Source organism: Onychostoma macrolepis, chromosome 04, assembly GCF_012432095.1.
Source record: "Onychostoma macrolepis isolate SWU-2019 chromosome 04, ASM1243209v1, whole genome shotgun sequence".
Lineage (NCBI taxonomy): Eukaryota > Metazoa > Chordata > Actinopteri > Cypriniformes > Cyprinidae > Onychostoma > Onychostoma macrolepis.
In genome coordinates this window covers 19,301,092-19,319,492 of record NC_081158.1, presented here as the reverse complement: position 1 = coordinate 19,319,492, position 18,401 = coordinate 19,301,092, and the positions used below count along the sequence as shown (strand labels likewise).

At 37.3% G+C, this 18,401-nt stretch overlaps 1 protein-coding gene across 1 annotated transcript in view; it reads right to left on the bottom strand.

Moving 5' to 3' along the window:
- celf2 (cugbp, Elav-like family member 2) overlaps positions 1-18,401 on the bottom strand; it is a 153,126-nt gene that overhangs the window by 109,539 nt on the left and 25,186 nt on the right. Inside the window, exon 2 of the mRNA XM_058773658.1 lies at positions 5,588-5,623. Within this exon, the coding sequence (XP_058629641.1) occupies positions 5,588-5,623 (36 nt within the window). The remainder of the gene's footprint in view (positions 1-5,587; positions 5,624-18,401) is intronic.

The window sequence follows — 18,401 nt, the reverse complement described above, 5'->3', positions numbered from 1 at the left end:
TTGTGAAATAACAATGGTTATGAAGAGAGAAGTCAGGAAGTAGTCTGGGTCAGTGATTCATGTGACTGCATTCATATGTGTATATATCTGCAGCTATATTCAGTATTTATCAGTATTTACTATCAAATATTCAGATTTGCAGCTGTGTATTCAGAATACTTGGATTAGCAACTGTATAATCAAGATTTCTATCGATGTATTCGGTTTCTCACAAACAAAATATATTAATTGTTAATTATATAGGCCTACTTGGCTTTAAAATGACTACATAATAAAGATTTATTCAGATTTACACAGCATATTAAGAATTTTTAATTATATACTTGGATTTAAAACTACTTAATTATGATTTAAAACTATATATTCAGATTTACACAATATAGTCAAAATGTAAAATTGACATGCTCAGAAATTGCAACTACATACATCATGCATCAAAACTATTAAATATATGCATATATTCATATTTACACAACATATTAAAGAGTTTTTTAACTATATACTTGTATTTTAAAACTATATAATCACAATCACAAAAAAAAATATATATATATATATATATATATATATATTTTTTTATGAATAAAAATGCTTGTAATTCTGTAAATGCTATAAATCATTTTAATTTGTTATGTATTTTGTCATATTTAATCAAATTAACATCTTAAATTTACAACTATTTATGAGTTTTAATTATTATTATTATTATTTATTACACAATATATTACAAATTTCTAATTATATTTTGATTTAAAAATGATATAATCAAGATTTAAAACTTTATATTCAGTTTTACACAATATATTTAGAATCTATAACTGCATATACTACATTTAATCAAATTAACATCTTAAAAAATCATAAAATCAGCAAAAACATCTACTAAATGTTATTTGAAAATCACACTGGAAATGTTTTTGCAGACGTGCAAACCAAAACCACAGACTATATGCATGTGATATTGGTGTGACACAAATAAAAAAAAAAAAGAGGCTGTGAATGGTAGATGTAAAATGCATTCAATAAGTTGTACTGTGTTAATTTCGAAGGTTTTTGGTCCACTGGAATTTTTTTTTTTTGGAAAAACATTTTCAGTGTTTTGTAAGCTGAACGATCGATACCAAGGTAAACGACAGAATGACATGTTGAATAAATGGTACGTCTATCTATTTTCATCTATGTCAAATTAAATATGGCATCTAGCCCGACTAAGGCCTATAGTATACTCAGTACAATTTACTTTCAGTGATCTGCTACAATGTGAGCCTTTTAAAAAGGTTTTTAGAAGAGCGGTCTAATAATCAATCTACAGAAAAACAGAGGACAAAAGAGAAAACAGGCCTATTCACATTCACAGAACACATCAATCCACACAAGGGACGGACCTGAATACTTGTAATAAACGCTGAAGGTTTATATTTGTGATACCCAGGGACTATTTCATAATGTTTCTTTCTCTCCTTCTTTTCCCTTCCTCTCTCAGAGTTGGATTATAAATAGTGTTGATTGACAGGTCTGGCTGGATGGTAATTAGAGCGGTTGCTGGGGTGAAGGGGGCGGGTCAGTCTCTGTGGTGATAATGAGGCCGGGTCCCACACGGCCGCCATGACGGTTCGGTAACCGCTCTCTTGCGCTGCCATCCCGGCTCCCATAATTATCGGTTGTTTTCTCTATGAGAACATAATCGCCACGGAGAGATGCAATTAGCTGACAACCGATTCCGCCCCCACCCCCCACCCCTTTTCCTCTCGGCCCCCCACTGCTGTTAAGACCCCCGGTACCGGAAAAAAGAGAGTGAAAAAAAGAGAAGAAATGGTTTTGATGCAGCTAGCTAAGAGGCAGTCAGTCATTCAGCATGAGGGAATCAGAGATTGCACACAGGAGCTAATTACACAGTTACACGTTCTTTTATACCACCCTTTCTTTCACTTCCTTTTCTCTTTGTTATGCCATGGATGTTGAAAGAAAAAGATAAAAAGAGAGATTAGAGTATCTTTGCATTTAAGTTGACAACTGTATTTCGGATGGTAGCCCACAGGAAAGAAAAAGCACATAGGAGATCTTTTTAACCCTATTGTTCTTCTGTTCAGTGACGCCAAGGCCCCAAACATACTTAACTTTCAGGTTGTAACTTTTTCGAATCTTCTGAGATCTGATTATAAAGAGAATTCAAATTTATATTCTTTAGTCAACATTCAAATTTATTCAACAAATACTGTGACATGATTCAAATGTAGCCACATATGAAGCATTATTTTAATTTATTTTTTCTACAGTTTCAACAGTAACTAAATATAATAATAAACATATTAATATTTAATATTGTAATAATACATATTGTAATAGTATATAATACATACAGTAACCTTATATCCTTTATTCAGCATTCAACTTTATTGAACAAATAACAGGCTTTCTATGAAACATTTTACATTTGTTTGGGGTCTCAGAGACTCCAAACAAATTATAATAAAATTAATAGAATATAATAGAATAATAAAATTATTATTATTATTTTTTTTATTTCAATATCTAAATATAATATTAAATATATAATTTTAATAATTAGCATGTTCATGCTCATCATTTAATATTACAATACATTTTACAATAATATTTTATCAATTCTTTATTCAACAAATAACATGCCTCAAATGCCTTCCATAAAATTGGGGTCTCTTTTATTTTCTTTCATTTTCTTTTATTATTTTCTTTTATTTGATTTTATATTTATTTTATTTTATTTTATTTTATTTTATTTTATTTTATTTGTTTTGTTTTGTTTTGTTTTGTTTTGTTTTGTTTTCTCTACATTGTGCTCCAACAACATCTAACTATAATTTTAAATATTTCATTATTATAATAATAATATTTTAATACTTTTTAAATAACAATAGAATAGAATAGTAAAAATTCAAGAGAAAATTATGAGAAGCTACATTTCAAAATAGTATCGTTATTTCTAGACATGATATTAAATAGAGAACAAATGGAGACTTCTACCTCAAGTCTCTTGAGACTAGTATTGCACTGCACCATGGGAATTTAAGTCGTTGTCTTTCTTTTCAGCACAAATACACCTCCTTTATATGTAAATTAGGCTTATTATAGATTGCACCTTGTTCTCAAAGTCTGCACAGTAAAATTTTCCTCTGGGAAAAATTTTCCCCTTAGGCCCGAAACATACTTTTACACGCGTACATGAACACAAATGTTTCTAGTTACATAAGTTCGATTGAATGTGTCAGAGTGTTATTCATAACCCATTGCAGGTATGCGCTGCATCCTCAGAATTAACACAAGGGGTGCTAGAGCTCCAATTAGCGCATATATATTGTGGTTTCAGGTCAACTGCTGTCTAAGATTCTGAGGCATTACCACATTAAGTAATGCAAGAACGCATTCGCCCAAGCCTTCGCATCTGCATTATCATACTTTCATAAAGTATTTTTCTGACTTTACCCTAATCATTTTGCTAATACACCAATAGCAAACTCCTTTCCTCTCATTTCCTCTGCTCTGTATCTCTAGTTCATTTCCTCTCGCTCCTGAGGTGTTTTGTTATTCTTGTGAATTTCACTGTGTTCTTTTGCACTTCATCTGCATATAAAGTCACACTAAAATTGCTGTGAACACACGCACTCAGATGCACACGACTTTTGGTGTACAGATGAACGCTGAGGTAATTCTGGGTGTGGTGCACAAGAGAGAAGTTGGGGGATTCGATCAACAGTATTTGCCAAATTAAACCCATATGTGCATTTGAAGAACACATGATGCCCATTACATCATTGCATTCCTGGAAATAACAGATCTTGATAGTGAAACATATATTAGTTCTCTCCTTTTTGGAACACACACTTTTCAAGGAGCCATGCAAGGGCCAATGGAGGGCCAATAGTTCACCCAAAAATGAAAATTCTGTCATCATTTACTCACCCTCAAGCTTTATCAAACCTGTATGAGTTTCCTTCAGCTGTTGGACACAAAATAAGATATTTTGAAGAATGTTGGTAACCAAATAGTTGATAATAGCCATTGACTTCCATAGTATTTCCTGTGAAAGTCAATGGCAACCGTCAACTGTTTGGTTACCAACATGCTTCAAAATATCTTCTTTTGTTTCCAAGAAATTCATACAGATTTGGAACAATATGAGGATGTAAATGATGACAGAATTTTCATTTCTGGGTCAAACATCCCTTTAAGTTGTTGACTTTTGAGAAAAAAAATATTTTGTCATATTCATTCATTTTACTGTAACGTCCACAGCATTTTCCCAGGGTGACATATTTTTTCCTTTTCGCGAGTGCCCTTGAAAACTCGGAGGCTGTCTGTCAATCAGCCTTTTGCCGGCGGTAACCCACAGTGCATCGCTGTAACGACAGAGAGGGTGGCGAACTCCGGCAGTGGCTTTGAGTTTCTGTGTGCCGCCCTGAGGAAGAAAGCTCCTCTCCAGATGAGACGTGACAATTTATTCTTAACAGAATTCCCGATGAAAAATAGGTGTAGCTATTTCAGGATCAGCAGTTTATCAAAAAACTCTCAGCCGCTCTCTCTCGCTCTTTCAATGTGTCGTCTCATAGCCGTGGGGCTGGGTTTAATGGCCCTCAGTCACAGATCTTTACCAGCCTCAACACTGCACCCTTGACTCTCTGAGAACACCTTTTTCTCTTTTATTTCTCTTCCCTGTCATCTCGCTCTCCTCTCGTAATCAAAAATTCAGAAAAGGCTATGTTAAAATCGGCAAAGTCTGAGGTTACGCTTTCTTCTTTCCAAAATCCCATCATCCTCTTCTGCTGCTGGACGCTGGCTTAGTGAGGTCAGACATAACAGGCCTCCAACTGTATATGAATGCTGTTTGAGCTTGTCATTAGTTCTGTTCTGGATCCTAGGAGGCTGCCTTGCTGTGTACTGCCTACATAGGCCACTATCTTCTAAGACAGCATGCTAACAGAAATGGAACTGCGCAAATTATTGATTTAGACTCTACATAGGCAGTCCTATACAAAAAGTGCGCCTCAGAAGACTCAAGTCCTTATTTATTACAATAGAGTTTGACGTTAGCATGTTGCTAAGCTAAAAACAAACCTTTCTTAAGCTTAAATCTTCGGTATGGAACAGTATTACTCTGAGATTGTCTGTCATCTCTGAGCTTATTGTAGTGCATTCTGGGCTTGGCTTTTTCTATGAAAGGATTATACTTTTTATGTCAACGTTTAGCAATAGAAGTTGGAAGTAAACCTAGGATGGTTTAAAATACTGTCTAGGCAGGCAGCTCACCCAGGTTTTATAACAGACCATGTTCTGTTATTATATGTGGAGGTTAAACATTATTGAGATCATACATGGACACAGCCATAAGGGTATATAATATACAAGAGTTGTGTCTGTCAGGTATGCAATCTAGCGATCAATCCAAGGTCTTAGTAAAAAAAAAAAAAAAAAAAAAAAAAGAGGTTTATGTGTGTGAAACAGTAAAATCATCAGATCATTATAGCAGTCAACACACTACTAGCCAGAACTCAGTAGAAATAAGAGAAAGAGAAAGAGACAGAGAGAGAGAGAGAGAGAGAGACAGTCCTACCTTTGTATAGTTCCAGTCAGATCACTTGCGTCCTGCCTGTGAGAGAAAAAGAGAAAATCAATTAATTAGCTCAGTTAAAAGTCACATACACAACCATTTTAAGTTAGTATTGTGTGGTAAAATTTACATTTATGCATTTCAGCTAAAACTGCCAAATACTTCTAGGGCCAATTTCACTTTGACACACGAGTGCCAAAAAAATAAAAAAATAAAAAATAAATTCATTAGCTTAGTTAAAAGTCACATACATAACCATTTTAAGTTACTATTGTGTGATTACATTTGCATGTATGCACTTGAGCTAAAACTTCCAAATACTTCTAGAGCCAATTTCACTTTGACACACAAGCGCCCAAAAAAAATAAATAAAATAACATAAAAATAATAACAAATAAAAATAATAAAGTAAAATAAAATAAAATAAATAAATAAATGTAATATATATATATATATATATATATATATATATAAATAAAATAAAAATGTGTCTAAAGATTAAATGGGTAATTGTAGCAATTTATCATTATATTTAAATTAAAACTTCATATTTAAAATAATTTTTAAAATAATTTTAATAGTTATGATTTTTAAAATAATAAATTGAATTAATAACACTCTGTGCCAATATTATTTATATGATTTTTCCTCTGTACAACATCAATATGATACAATGACTATATTGATATTCCTTCTATCCACACATCTTTAATTTTGATCAAATATGCACAGGTGCATTTGTGAGTATGTGCTTGTACATCTCCTTGGTTTGTGATAATACAGCTGTAATGAGGTGTGTGTGTGTGTGTGTGTGTGTGATAGTACTCAAGTGTATGTGTTTATTTCTGCAGGGAGCTCTCATGCATGGCCTTAGCTGCAGGTGCATTCAACGTCTGTAAGATAACATTCACTTCACTGCTGTCTACATTACACACACACACACACACATTACACCCCCCTCTCTCCGTCTTTCTCTCACCCGTCCAATCATCCACACCTTCTCTCTTTCCCATCCCTCCATTCTCCTGTCATTTCAGAGCGTTCGGCTTTTGGGAAAACATGAGTGCTGAATGTACGAGGCGAGGGGTGCCTGTATTAATGTCTCTCGCTCTCTCTCTCTCTCTCTGAGAAGCAGACGGACATATGGAGCGTCACAAGCCACTGAGCCCAAGAGAAGTGGAGATGAAAAAATGGACAGAAAGAGAGAGAGGAAAAGTAGTACATTGTGAGCACCTCTTTCAGCCTCCTCTTGACATATTTCACCAAAAAAACCCTCAAATTCATCCCCGCTGACAATTACAAATGGCTAATACAGCACTTCATTAGCAACCTGTATGAATCATAATTGAAACATTACGCTGACGGAGGCAAACGGTGTTGCACTGTAAACTATTAAAGTGTAATACTGAAGTTTACAGATATATCCTTCATTTAATTTCCACAGAATATAAAAGGTGTTCAAACGAACATTAAATAAATAAATAGTTTGCATTGCAATAATGAGATTTAATACTATTTATTAATAATAATAATAATAATTTTTTTATTTTATTTATTTTCTTTCAAAATACAGTCTTATTTTGCTTTTTGATTTTGTTGTAAAATGTGAGATTTAGCCATGTGTGTGTGTTTGTGGTAACATGCGTCCTCTTTTGTTTGAGGGAATAAATCAACTGAAATAAAAACCACCAATCACTTAGTGCGACCTTTTCAATTGCCTTTATCGGGAAAAAAAAAAACTGAAAAAACATCCAGTACCATTTCAAAAACTGGTGTGAAAAGGCGGAATGCTGTATTCAAAGAGCAAATCAATTGTGACCAATTCACCATGGCTAATTTTGGCCCTCATTCAACATGGCACCCAAGCTCAGGTAATCAAAATGAACTCCCCGCTCTTGTTAGCACCAAACAGCCCACTCCAAATTGTTTTTCTTTTCTTTTTTCTTGCTTTTTTCTTCTTATCCCTCCGTTCTACAACCGCTGAGCTCCTGCTGTGAATATGTGTGTGTGTATGAAGAAAGAGTCCGTGCTTCCCACCGCATGTTAATAAATTGGTCCCCTGTGGACAATGGGGAGGAGGTGTGCGGTCATGATTCTGAAAGCTTCCGGTGAAACGGGCGCTGTTTGATAACAGCTGCCGTCAGCGCTGTCGAATAACAGGACGCCAGCTATGCACTTATTAATGGTGAATTATTCCTTTATTCCAGCCCAAATGAGAGGGATGCAGAGGGATAGCATATGCTGGCTCTGGTGATCAGAGCAAAGGTAGGCTGGAGGTTACTTTCCATTTCAAAGAGCCACACAGCGAGAGGTCTGTCCGTGGTTTCTGCCGTATATACCTTCGCATTGAGCCTGACTGGGATGAATTATGCAAGGCCTTAACCCAGATGTGTTTGCACACACAAACATCTTTCTTTCTGTCTTCTATCGCCCCCTCAAACACACAAATACACATAAACTGTGGTGAGAAATTGAGGTTAAGAAATAGGGCTTAAGAAACCACAGATAATCTATTTGAAAGCTCCCGTTACACTTTGAACTGACATTTGGTTTCATTATTTTATTTTTTGGGCCTTTCTGCATCATAAAGTTACAGTATTGGGCATAGATGCAGAAAATAGGATCAGAACATGTTGCAGGCTGGACACGAACCTGCATTTCCCACCAGAGCACCAAGGCTTAATATAGCAGAAGAATGTGTCATAAAACTGCAGACAGCACCAACAAATGTGCTGTTTATTTGCTGTTTACCTTTTGGAACATCTATCTTGTTAAAAATACAATACCTTAAAAAGAGGTCCAAGCGGAACTTCTACTTAACCAATAAAAGAAAAAAATAAATGAATAAAATAAACCTTACAATTTGGTATCTAGATTCTGAAAAGCATGTCTGAAAACACTTTGCTCCTTTAATATGGCACTAGATTCCAATAGAAAATTACCTTATTAAAAAAATGGAGGGTGGTATATGGAAATAAAACATCTCCCCTCCCTTTCTGTCTCTATCTCTATCTATCATTCTTTCTTTCTAACTGTGCGGTTTCCATCTCCTCTCATCTGTAATCATTATCTCTTTTTCTCCAACAGCCCACCATCTGTGTGCCTGCGTCTCTTTTACTCATTCTGCGCTTTACTTCTCCGTCTATCTATCTGTCTCTCACACAAACACACTCATATCCACTCTCTTATCAAGGCCCCTGTGCAACAGAGTGTGTTAGCAGTATGTGTTTTGCTTGCTTGAGAAATTCATCATGTTTTTGAGTGATAATTTGCTAGTTTAGACAGGTGGAGTGTTTTAAAGTACTCCAGACTAGACTACATCTGAGAGCAGTCACTAAACTTGTTTCTTTCCTTGAATAAGAGGGTTTTTAAAATGATTTATTTTTAAAATTTCAATTATTATTATTTTTTTTGTAACAGTGGGTGCTAAACATACGTTGTTTCCAGAAATGAGTAATTCACCTGTACACACTAAAATGACACAGCCAATGAGAATGTATTTAAGGTTTCATATATGTAGGGTTTTGGACCATTGATATTTTGATGTGAGCGGAGCTACATAGCATAATGCAAAAAAAAAAAAAAGACATTGCAAAGGACAAAATGTCCTGCAACTGTTGCAAACTTATATTTATGAGTAACACCATGTCTAGGGTTCATAGTGTACACCACGTCTACACTAAACACGTCAAAGTGAAAGTTCCAAATCCATTTGTACTGTTGTCGGAAGTAGCACAAATGCATGGAGTATATCGGAAATTTAATGGGGCATCAATTTACTGTTGGAGTCTCGTCGTATTGAAACCATTGTAAACACTATCATTGATTAGAATAGGTTCTCATTGATTTTGTTGGGTCGCACCTCTCACGTCCAGTGTAAGTGATCACTCGTCACTTTATTACCTGGGACTCGAACTCGGATGCCTGAGGTTTGACATGTTGACGTGCTGCCCACAAGTCTATTTTTTTAATTTTTTCTCAGCCATAATAGGACATCTTGCAGTGGTGTTTCATTTGTTAATGAATCAGCATTTCTGAACAAACCTATATTGTTAATAAATCACTTCCATTGACCTACTAATTTTTTCGTTCACTGAAGTCTGTAAAGACCATTTAAAAGCAGAGAGTGCAGGAACATTTTGTTGGACCTTCTCAACAGATGTTTTAACTTTACTCTGAGACTCTAAATGTTCATGAAAGAACTGAAATGAATGACCACGCTCTATGGTAAGTGGACAAACTGAATGAACTGGGACAGATGTTCCAATTCCTGGTCCTGGAGAACCCCCTACACTGTATGTTTTTTTTATATCTTTCTTATCTTACACACACATATTTGTGGTCTTGGAGTCTTTACTAATGAGCTGATGAATTGAATCAGGTGTTTTTGACATCTAAAGTGTGCAGTGTTGGGGGTTCTCTAGGACCAGCATTGGGAACCACTGAACTGGGACATCCCTTTTGTGAAGGGATCTCGTATTGGAACAAACTAAATGAATCTGGACATCTTGTTGGTGAACTTGGAGACTGCTTAAACACTCATCTGGGGTCTTTAAAGTGTATGTTTTGTGGTCAGTCGAGCCTCAGGTTGCTATGTCTGTCCGATTTGAGTTAGGTAGACCGAAGCTGATACTCTTTCTGGGTGACTGGCACTCAAGAGAGACTGGTTTAACCTCTTGGGAGGAAGGAAGTCACTGACCCATGACTTCACCCTCATCTCTTCTGACAGGATTTAAACTCTGTCTCTCCCAATAAGTTCTCCCAATATTTCATATTCAGAACACAATCAGACGTTGCATATATTCAAACGAGAATGAGATCTTTTACCCTCTTTCTATCACTCAGGCTTCTGACATTGGCGACTCCTTGTTCAAATGAGTGCATAACCATTTTTTTCCAACCCAGAATCGCTTGCTGGAAACGACTGGAATGGGTCCAGTTTGGGTGGTGAAAATGGAAATTTACACATATTCTGATGATAACCGTAAAATAGACAAAAGAAATCTACAATATCATCAGCCACTCTGAAGGCTTTGGTGTAATATGATGACTGTTCCTTTGTACCGATTATGCAGACATTTCAGACAGCACCGTCCATCACTGCCAAGAGACTAAACCCCTTTCTTTTTCCCCTGCCTCGCTCATTTTATTTGTTTGTCTGAGAGTGTGCGAGAAAAAAAACGAGAAAGGGGACAGACAACAAACTTGTCTAGGAAGTTCAATGCTAGGCTTCATTTGACAAGAATTGCTCAAAGGGTGAATTTACTGTTCTAAGCCAAGACCCTATCAATCTAACACACATCGGAGTTATACAGCGGGTTACATAACCTTAAGCAACAGATTAGACAACACCATTCATCAATCATCTGCACCCTCCCTTTCTCATAAGCTCCATTACCCACAAGCCCTCACAGATCTCAGTTTATGAGGCATTATGTGCTATTAAAGTCTGTTGCTAAAAATCCATAAACATAAACGCAGTATGTGTACCACTTATAAATGAAGACGTGTACACTTTATAAAGAACTGTAAGAGAAAGAACAAACACACACACAGTGTGGCTATAGAACAGTCGTCTAAGCTGGTTTATGAGACTGGCATACATAAAGTCAAACGGTCCCAGGACACATGGCTAATGAGAAACTGGCTACAATATCAATTCATCTCTCCAGAGAGAGATACAGAGAGAGACAGACCCACACACCAACCTAATTATGATTATGACATTTAAATTAAAGGTACTTGCCCATGCCAAAGAAGTTGTCACAATGCTAAGGTACAGCTATGCATTTGGTGTTCTGAGTGGTTTTTAAGCATGTTTCTATGTGGTTCCCTCCTAAAGTTTCTGGGTGGTTGCCATGTCTATGGTATTTGGTTGCTAAAGAGTGTAGTTGTCCAGGTGTTTTGAATGGTTGTCTGGTGTTCTTTTTCTTGGGATCTTGGGAAAGGTCCATGAGCTAGGGATGCTCGAAGCGCAACAGCTCTATATGTCGGCACGCTACTCGCGAGGCTATTAGTGCCAAAGTTGTCTGGTGTTCTGAGTAGGTTTTAGTGTGTTGCTATTTCGTTCAAAGAGTATTTGGCTGGTTGCTACAGTGTTTTAAGGTAGTTGTTTGGCTGTTCTGGGGAGTGTCTCTGAAAAAGAATTGTTAGATAACTATTTTTGCAAGCTCCATTGAACTCTGTTGGTAACGACAGAACTTGCGACCATAGTTGCTTTTGGGAAACACACCCCTGGGTATTTGTCAGAGTATTCTGTGTGGGATTTAGTTAATTAGTTGCTGGGGTGTTTCCAAGAGTTTTCTAGGCTGTTTTGCGTGTGATTTGGAGTGCTGTTAAGTGGTTTCTGGGGTTCCGAGTGGTTGCTAGAGAATTCCTAGGTGGTTACTGAGGTGTTCTGTTTTAGCACATTGTTAAGTAGTTGCTGAAGTATTCTGGCTGCAGTAGTAGTCTTGCTAGGGTATTTGTTTGGGTGTTCAGAGTAGTGATTGCAGTTGTGCAGTTTCAGAGTAATGATTGCAGTTGAGTAGTGATTGCATATACCATGTTTCTATGTGGTTACTAGAGTATTCTACTACTGTTCCAGATAGTTTTCTCAGAGTAGTTTTTAGGGCATTGGTTGCTAATGTGTTCTTTAGAGTGTTTTTAGAGTGCTGCTACGTGGTGCCTGGAGAGTCCTGATTGATTGCTAAAGCATTCCAAGGTAGTTCCCCAATGACAAGCTGTTGTTCCCCAAAGGCAGGGGTGTCTGAACTCAGTCCTAGAGGGCCACTGTCCTGCAAAGTTTAGCTCCAACCTGCTCTAAAAACCTGCCTGAAAGCTTCTAGTATTCCTAGATAGACCATGATTAGCCGATTCAGGTGTGTTTAATTGTGATTGAAGCTAAACTCAGCAGGACAATGGTGCTCCAGGAACAAGTTTGGACACCCCTTCCCTATAGGTAAAATGTTTGCCTTTTTTTCTGAGAGTGTAGGGTGTTTAAAGTAATTTTTTTTTTTTTTTTTTTGTGCATTACTATGCAGCTGCTAGAGTGTTTCTAAGTGGTTGCAGGAGTGTTGTTCAAGTCAAAGTTAGTATCAAAAAATAATTTTGTCCTATTGGTGGAAGTAGCAAAACTACATGGAGCTGGCAACGGGGCATCAGTTTACTATCAATTCAGCTGGTTGCTTGGGTGATTCTGATTGGTTTCTTGGTAGTTCAGGTAGTTGCTCAGGTGTTTTGGATGATTAGGTGTTTGTTTACTAGATCATGTCAAAAGAGCCTACCTTAAAGTCTCTATGATATTCTTGTCCTATGTAAGTCTTTAGGAATTTTAGTTTCTTTCATTTGTCAAATTTAAATAGAATCGAAAATGATAGCACACCTCTCTAAAAGCTGCATGATTTGTGGCATCATTCAGTGCACTATATGGAGAAAAATCCTGGAATATTTTAATCAAAAACCTTAATTTCTTTTCAACTGAAGTAAGAAAGACATGAACATCTTGTCCATGGACTTCAATGGGGACAGATGGGTTGAAGTTTCAATATAGCTTTAAACAGCTACATGATCCCAGCCGAGGAGTAAGGGTCTTATCTAGCAAAACGATCAGTCATTTTCAAAAAAGAATAAAGTTTATATTATTTTCAACCACAAATGCGCGTCTTGCACTAGCTCTGCGAAGTGTGTCCACGACTTCACGCATTTCGTAGTCACCTTGGTACGTAGACTGTTGGTCCCCTTTGAAGTCCACTATATGGAGAAAAATCCTGGAATGTCTTCCACAAAAACATTAGGCTAATTTCTTTTTGACTGAAGAAAGAAAGACATGAACATCTTGGATGACATGGGGGTGAGTAAATTATCAGGAAATTTTCATTCTGGAGTGAACTACATACTGCATTCTTACATTCAAAGCAGCTAGACACAACACAGCGCAATGGAAAAGAATGCAGGGTCTCGAGATGAAAGTTGACAGGGCATCTTAAAACCACAGTAGTCATGGTGCAAGACACAGTGTGGCATGTTGCAAGGTTCTGAGACGTACATCTGGTGCATGTTTACCCAGATCAACAATTAAAAAATAGCACAGAAGGACCACAAGAACCCATCCTGTGTGAAAGGCCTCTAACAGCGCATTGGATGCTAGGAAATGGGTTCGTCATACAGTGCAGGACTGTGTGTGTCTGAATGTGTTGCTTGGTAGACAGATGTGCCCCAGCAGCTGTTCTGGATGCTCTGGCACACACACACACACACACACACACACACAAGGCAGTGTATCACCTGATGGCAGAAAGCTGGTATGCCGCCAAACACTGCTTCTGCCAAAAAGTGTCTCTGCCAAATAATGACCCGGCAGAATAACATACCAATTCTTATGCTGCCGTGGAAAAAATACGCAAAACATATGTACGAACCCACCATATGTGATACATTTTGTTTTGACCTCTTTGTTCTGACTATCAATGACAGTGTGTTGAGCAGCCTCGAGCGTCTGCCCTAGATGAAGTGTGTGTGTGTAGTTATAAAGCCTGAGCCTTTGGGAGCTGCTGTTAGCGTCGCACAGTTTGAGTACTGCATTAACTGTCCTAGTTCTTCTCTAATGTATGCACTAGCCTTCAACAGCGCAATGCTAATATTCAATACTTAATAACTCGCTAAATCTGATTACTCAAAGCTCGCTCTTTCAAAGCTCAAGAGATTTCATGGGAGCCCACAGTTATGTTAAGTATAAAAGTATCTCATAAAATTCCTAAGGAGCAGTGTTTCTATAGTTAAACTAGTAAAAGTAATAGTTTTTGTTAAATTAAATAAAGCTGACGTAAAATGAATGAAATGGATGCACTGAGAACTTAAAACTTTATTATTTTATTTATTTATTTTTACAATTTGTACAATTTAGCGCATACACATACAGTAAAATTTTCTGTTTGTAAAATTAATTTCAGTTTGTTACATTAAAGGTCAAATCAAAATGCATTCAAAGCCAAGTTGTAGGCTGGATTTAACATCTTAACATGGAACGTACATGGGGCCTAAACTGCAGGCTCAATGTGGGACCCTGGTTCTAGACATGTGTGGGATTACTGAGGTCTTCTTCTTCAATAAACATCTGAAGCAAAAGTCTCCATTTGCTCTCATTGCTGCCTAGGAGAATCAAATGAGCTATTAAAGATATCTAATTTGAGATTTTTATTTTCTATAGGTGTATGCGTGCAAGAAGTGTAAGAGAAAGATTAATCTGCACTGGAACTAAAGCACTTGAGCAATAAGAGTTTGTTGAAATGGAACAGGACACACACATATACACACTCCGCAGCTGTGCGGTGTAACAGGAGAGCTGTGGAACGAAAGGAGAGGAGGTCCACAGACATGCCAAGATTTCATTAACTGCCACAGCGGTCTGTATTCAGTCATGCTGGTGTTGTAAAGCCCTTCACCTCTAAATGCAACAAGTTTAACAAACTGCTCTTAAGCCTTATTAACACAACACATGGACAATAGGACAAACTTGTGATTTAGTGGTCTGACAGATTTGGTTGACTACCTAATTGTCATTATTAACCAATCATATCATGTTTGCACCGGATCGATTTAAGTACTTTATGTCCTGTTGAATATTCTCTTTCATTTTTGATGCAAACTGTGTTTCACGGGAAATACACACTCAGGCCACATTTAAAGAGACAAATAGTTGTTGAAAAGGGATAGCTGAAAAAAAAGAAAAGAAAATTATGTCATTGTTGACTCACCCTCATGCCATAAAGTCATACAGGTTGGAACAACATGAGGGTGAATACACTGTAATGCTGTTTACATCACCAAAATCTCCCTGGTAGCAGCTTAACATTGAGGATACTGAATATAATAATTATAAAAGCATCATCCAAAATTCTAAAAGTATCATCCCTAACACATATTCATAATCATACACTAACACAAGTGCAAACACATTCACCCAGTTTGACTGATGTGTCATGTAACTGAAGAAAATGACATGTTGTTATAATTAGAAACAATCAAGTCCTTGTGGCTCCCATTTCACCAGAGTCAAACCCTTGCACTTCTGTCCTTTCTACATACGTCACCTACTTTACTAATTTAGTCTACTTTCCACTCATTTCCTCCAGTTAACACTCATTTCTAACCTCTTTTCCCCTACTACTACTCCCCCCCCCCCCAATGGATAGAAATGTTGTGATTATGTTATTAGGATATTTCTGAGGGTTATATAAACAGCTCAAAGTTCAGTTCATTACCCATAAACACTTTATATGCTTTTATTGACCTGACTTCTATATGTAGTGTTTCTCTTAGATATGAAAGATAGAGTTTGGTAATGCAGGTCTCACCGGTTCATGGGGTGACACAAGGCTGCCTTGGTAACGGGTTTGTCATCTCTCACCGGATGAGAGCATAAATGAGCATGATTGTGAATGTCAGAGGTGTCCCACTGGGGTGAAATGTCAGCGTTAATCCCATTTAATAAACTCGTGCCATGCGTTAATCTCACATTACCACTTAATCTGGCCCTCATATTGACGGCATAATCCCGGCCCACTCCTCCGGGGACTGGGGCGATGAGCCGTGCGGTCGTTCTGCGAGGCGTCATTATGGCAAGAATGGAAGATAACGGGCTTGTAAAGAGATGTCAATGAGGTTGGCGGCAAATTGATATGATCATAACCGCTCGAGATCCGGGTCGGCACGCTATCAATCATGATGATGAAAAGCCGGCTAACGCCACAGACGGGCTAGTGTATTATCAGCATGTGCGGAAGGACCGCTCTATCACACACACTCATCACACACTGATTTAAGCGCACACACAGTATCTCTATTCCAAAACTTAGTAGGCTTTCTAACTAGATTGTAGACACACTACCGATGCAGAAGTTTGCCGTAAAAGTTTGTCACAGGCCTACGTTTGCCACAGTTTTAATTAGAAATCACTTTTTAATTGGAGATATTTTCAAACTTTTATCCAAATGTCTTGAGTAAAAACAAAAATAAATAGCGCACTTAAGTGTGCTATATCCCAAGCACTGTAAAAACTGCTTTAATCTTATTATTTTAAACAGTATTTGTGTGTTCTTGTTATTACAGAGAACTGTGTTGTTAGCTTAGCAACATGTTAACACCGAACTGTTGTAAATGTTTCAAATCTGTCACTTAAGTGTGCTATATCCCAAGCGCTGTAGAAATTTGATTAAACATTTGAGACATTATTTGTGTGTGCTTGTTATTACCAAGTACTGTATTGTTAGCTTAGCAACATGCTTACACCAAACTGTTGTAAATGTTTCAAATGTGTCACTTAAGTGTGCTATATCCCAAGCGCTGTAAAAATTAATTAAATGTAGTATTTTAGACATTATATACAGGTGCATCTCAATAAATTAGAATGTCGTGAAAAAGTTCATTTTTTCTTGTAAGTTATTTCAAAAAGTGAAACTTTCATATATTTTAGATTCATTGCATGTAAAGTAAAACATTTCAAAAGTTTTTTTGTTTTAATTTTGATGATTAGAGCTTACAGCTCATGAAAGTCAAAAATCAGTATCTCAAAATATTAGAATATTTACATTTGAGTTTCAATTAATGACCATCCCTACAGTATAAATTCCGGGTATCTCTTGTTCTTTAAAACCACAATAATGGAGACGACTGCTGACTTGGCAATGATCCAGAAGACGAACATTGACGCCCTCCACAAAGACAGTAAGTCACAGAGGGTCATTACTGAAAGGTGTGGCTGCTTACAGAGTGCTGTATCAAAGCATATTAAATGCAAAGTTGACTGGAAGGAAGAATTTGGGTAGGGAAAGGTGCACAAGCAACAGGGATGACTGCAAGCTTGAGAATACTGTCAAGCAAAGCTGATTCAAACACTTGGGAGAGCTTCACAAGGAGTGGACTGAAGCTGGAGTCAGTCCATCAAGAGTCACCACGCTCAGACTTCTTCAGGAAAAGGGCTACCAAGCCACTTCTGAACCAGAGACAACGTCAGACGCATCTTATCTGGGCTGTGGAGAAAAAGAACTGGACTGTTGCTCAGTGGTCCAAAGTCCTCTTTTCAGATGAAAGTAAATTTTGCATTTCATTTGGAAATCAAGGTCCCAGAGTCTGGAGGAAGACTGGAGAGGCACAGAATCCATGTTGCTTGAAGTCCAGTGTGAAGTTTCCACAGTCTGTGATGATCCTCATTTGTAAGTCGCTTTGGATAAAAGTGTCTGCTAAATGACTAAATGTAAATGTAAATGTAAATCTGGGCTGCCATGTCATCTGCTGGTGTTGGTCCACTGTGTTTTCTGAAGTCCACAGTCAACGCAGCCATCTACCAGGAAATTTTAGAGCACTTCATGCTTCCTTCTGCTGACAAGCTTTATGGAGATGCTGATTTCATTTTCCAACAGGACTTGGCACCTTCCCACACTGCCAAAGGTACCAAAAGCTGGTTCAATGTTGGTGTGCTTGATTGGCCAGCAAACTCGCCTGACCTGAACCCCATAGAGAATCTATGGGGTATTGTCAAGAGGAGGATGAGAGACACCAGACCCAAAAATGCAGATGACCTGAAGGCCACTGTCAAAGAAACTTTTGGCTGCCATACCATCTCAGCAGTGCCACAAACTGATCACCTCCATGCCACGCCGAATTGAGGCAGTAATTAAAGCAAAAGGAGCCCCTACCAAGTATTGAGTACATATACAATAAATTAACATACTTTCCAGAAGGCCAACAATTCAATAAAAATGTTAAAAATGTTTTTTTTTTATTGGTCTTATGAAGTATTCTAATTTGCTGAGATAGTGAATTGGTGGGTTTTTGTTAA